Here is a 3,814-nt window from a genome sequence, read left to right as displayed (position 1 = left end):
GCTGCGTGGTTATGGCTATAAGAAGCAAGTACCCCTCTCCCACCGGCACTTACACTGGGTTCAATGAGGCAGAGGACATCTTCAGGATAATGTAAATATTTCTGTACACATACATTTCACTGTAATATTCAATAATTTACAATAAAGTAATAACAATAGCACAGCTGTGTTTCTATCTCTTTATTTCAAACCTCACACACACACACACACACACACACACACACACAAAAGTAGCATAAAAAATAATGATCTATACATTATTTTTTATCAGCTTTAGTATGGTTTGAACCTTGAACTATGGCGTGCAAGTAAATCTGCCTTTTCAGGCCTTGGAACAGGAGCAATGTTGTGAAGAAGTCTTCGGCGCTTGAGATGGGGCAAAGGCTCTGTATAAACAACAGTCTGGTCATCTCTTCTCTTCAGGACACGCTCCATGAGGTCGTTACGGAAGGTCTGCTTGGTACGTTCATAGATGGGCTTTGCAACCCACTGTGCACTTTGTTTGGAGAATGAATATTTGTACCGGCATTCTCCTAAGGCAAAAAGAAAAAAACATATAAATTGTAGTTTACCATGTCATTGATGCATATTCATTTTTCAGGTAGTTTTAGGTGAATGCTTTTTTATACCAGAAAATACAGTTACACACAATACAAGTTTAGTTCTAACACCCCCAAATGCATATGTTTCTCAGAAAATATTTACTCTGCACAGAATATTTTCCCAGGCAGTGAACAATAACAACATAGACTACACATAAACAATCCATAGAATTTCCCAGTAATATATCACATCTTTACCTTCTGTTGTTGTTGCCTGTGGTCTGCCAACGTTGGCATTATGATCCAAGATTGCCAGCTGGGTACGGGCCCTCATGGAGTCATATTTGAAGTGCAGCCTCTTTTCAGCATACTTCAACATGGAAGCGTGGTAGACCTCCAGAGATCCTGTGTTGCAAGTTCAAAAACAATAGTGAATGCTACATCCACAGATGACAAATTATTGTAAATTTGAAATATTTGTACAACTAATATTACTGACAGTGTGAGTTTGCTATGTGGGTGTAAAAAAAGCAGCAAAGTTGATATTGTAGACAGTAGAGCAGTTGTGCATTGTAATTACTATTAGTGTGGTGTGGACTGGAGAGCAGCGGTATTAGTCCTCACAGCAGCAGACATTTTTTGACTTAGTAATTGTAGAAGAAATCTTGAATTGGAATGAAATACATTACTCTTGAAAGAAGGCATACCAGTGTGCTTGAAGCGTGCCATCTGCCTCAAGTCTCGCAGGAGATTCTTGTCCAGTACCACTGCTTTGAGAGCCCGGAAAGCTGACGAATCTGCTTGAAGCCATTTCTTCCTTCTCTGCTGCTCCTCGGCCAGGGCTGGGTGATGACAGGTGTACTCAACGCCATCCTCCTCCCATCTATGCACGCCACAAATGTGATGCAGTAGGCACTTCCAACGTCGCACAATATCCTACAAAAATGAGAACAGTCTCCAAGTCACACATTTATCCTTGGAGAACCCACAGTATGGGAAAGGAACCCTGAGTTTAGATTATGTGTGTGGGACAGCACAATAGGAATATTTGGATTATACCAGGGTGAAAACAATCAGAATACAGTATAGTAAAGTAAAGTAAGTATAAAGTATAGCATTTTTTAGTAATAAAGTAGAATAAAGTATTTTAGCAATCATTTTTCTTACATTCATGACAAAATGATCTCTACTAAATGCTAAGGATACTAAAAATATCAGTATTACCTCTTGATCACCTTTAGATGAGCTACATGACCAATACAGGTGGTTAGAGATGGATTTGACCCATGGTTGGAGAGCTTTGTTTTCTGCCTTCTTTGAAGCAGCCACAAGTTTCTTCTTCACACCTAATTGAAACAACAATAACAAAAGAGGTATCCCCCATTGTTTTTAGTTATAACAGGACGATGTATACAACATTACATAAAATATGAAATTGTATTTGTTTGTAGATATATTACTGTGCCCTATAGGTTGCCATCCTATCATATCAAAAAATCAAACTAATGGCAATAATCAGAAAAAATATCCGCAAAGCAGTTGCTACCACCAATTGTAACTGAGCTACATTTTGATCTAACAGATATTGTATTATGCCTGACACCCTTTGATATACAGTACATCCAACGTTTTTAGATCTGTTGGATTGTGGAAAAGTCCACCGCTCATCCGTAAGCCAAGTGCTTAGAAGAGGTGCTGGAGCTGAACTTAGAAACTAAGATAAACAACAAAACAGCGATCGCACACTCAACTCATTGATAGAGTATATGCACAGTGTTTGAGATTACAAACTAGGTCAATTATAAATGCTGTCAGCTACGTATGCTCATCCTTTGTCTGATTTTTGCCTGTAGTTGAAAGTTTACACATGCTATTTGCTAATAAAGGTGCTACTACAGTGCTATATTTGCTACTCGTCAACACAATACATTAGCTAATAACGTAGCATTACCTCCACTCTGCCTGCAGCTGGTGTCTCCCATCTGGGGACTGCACTTTTCTTGAGATAAAGGTGCTTCGGATTTGATCTCTTCTTTGACTGGCAGTAGTCATCCCGGTCAAAGTGGTCACTGCAGACCCTGTGGTCGGCACGGCGCAGTACATCGACAGGAGTGTTAGCATCCATTTGTAGCACAACTAGCCATAACTTCAGCGTGTCCGTGTCGAAGTAAGGTAGTCTGTGAAAGCTGCGCGAAGAGTAGCCCAACATTTTGTTGCCACAATTTGGAATAGCACACACACGAACCATTGTTTTAGTTTTAACCTTCTATATGAAACTAAAGTAAAAGTGTTCGGTAATCCAACAGAAAATCACTCCGGTCGTCTCTCTTCACCTCAGTCAGGTAACGGTGTTTTGCTGCCGCGAGTTATCGCGAGATTTCGGAACGAGATTTCTAGCGTGGTGAGATTTGGACACAGACCACAACAAACAGCGATCTCCAGCTGAGGTACAGACATACGTTCATTTCTCCTTTCTAGTATGTTGTCGGACACTCATTGTAACTATCAGAGCCTGTCAGTGTGAAAAAAATGCACGTTTATAGGGCGAACTTTGACGGGAGCCACTTGCCCCGTTTAGGAGCGTTAGCTGGGCTGCAGGCTGCCTGCCTAGCTCAATACTGGAGCCACCTCAATAATTGTAATATCCATCACTCACGTATACAGACAAAAATATGAAAACAGGGCCCAGGTTGAAAAAAACCGAAATTCCCCTTTAATGGCATTTTTTCATCACTTTGCGCATGCTTTTATCATTTATGATCCATATGATTGAAAACGCGTGTGTTAATTGTCCGTGTCTCTGATGTAATGTGCACACATTACTCTGAGGACAAATTGTTTAAACATAATTAACAGTATCCCAGCATCACCTCAGAGTGTCGCCAAAGGAACAATAGCTGTAGAAACGTGCGTACGCCAGCCATGAAGCTGGCGTGGGGCACCGCACATTTCCACGGTCATTTCACTTTTGATACATCTGAACGTTGGCGTGGAAAATGACGTACGCCACTTTTTTGTGCGTACGCAACATTGATACATGAGGCCCCAGGGCTTTTAACCTGGTGCTGATTGTCTCAATGCGCTGCAGGTGTGTGACAGAGGTATCAGCTCTGACCATGCAGGAAACCAAGCCCAGCAACTCCACAGCGCCTCTGAAACACACACAAGCACAACAAAACACTGACAGGCCACAATATCAGTCCAAATGTAACACAACTTCAGGAGATATCTCTGGAACACAGTGCAAAGATGTCTTTGACATCTCTGATGTT

General features: G+C 41.1%; 1 protein-coding gene across 1 annotated transcript; it reads right to left on the bottom strand.

The window, feature by feature from the left end:
• Positions 1-207: 207 nt before the first annotated feature.
• Positions 208-2,829, bottom strand: LOC311252448 (uncharacterized protein). Its single transcript, XM_084345599.1, has 5 exons — positions 2,494-2,829; positions 1,767-1,888; positions 1,250-1,478; positions 801-947; positions 208-533 (listed from the first exon to the last, which is right to left on the bottom strand). Exons 1-5 carry the CDS (start codon positions 2,522-2,524, stop codon positions 274-276), a joined length of 789 nt encoding a protein of 262 aa, XP_084201725.1. The 5' UTR covers positions 2,525-2,829; the 3' UTR covers positions 208-273.
• Between the last annotated feature and the right edge of the window lie 985 nt (positions 2,830-3,814).

The sequence above is a fragment of the Pagrus pagrus genome (genome assembly GCF_965226575.1).
Source record: "Pagrus pagrus genome assembly, chromosome: 23".
Classification (NCBI taxonomy): Eukaryota; Metazoa; Chordata; class Actinopteri; order Spariformes; family Sparidae; genus Pagrus; species Pagrus pagrus.
The sequence above is the reverse complement of the archived record's forward strand: the minus strand, read 5'-3'. Positions and strand labels throughout refer to the sequence as shown.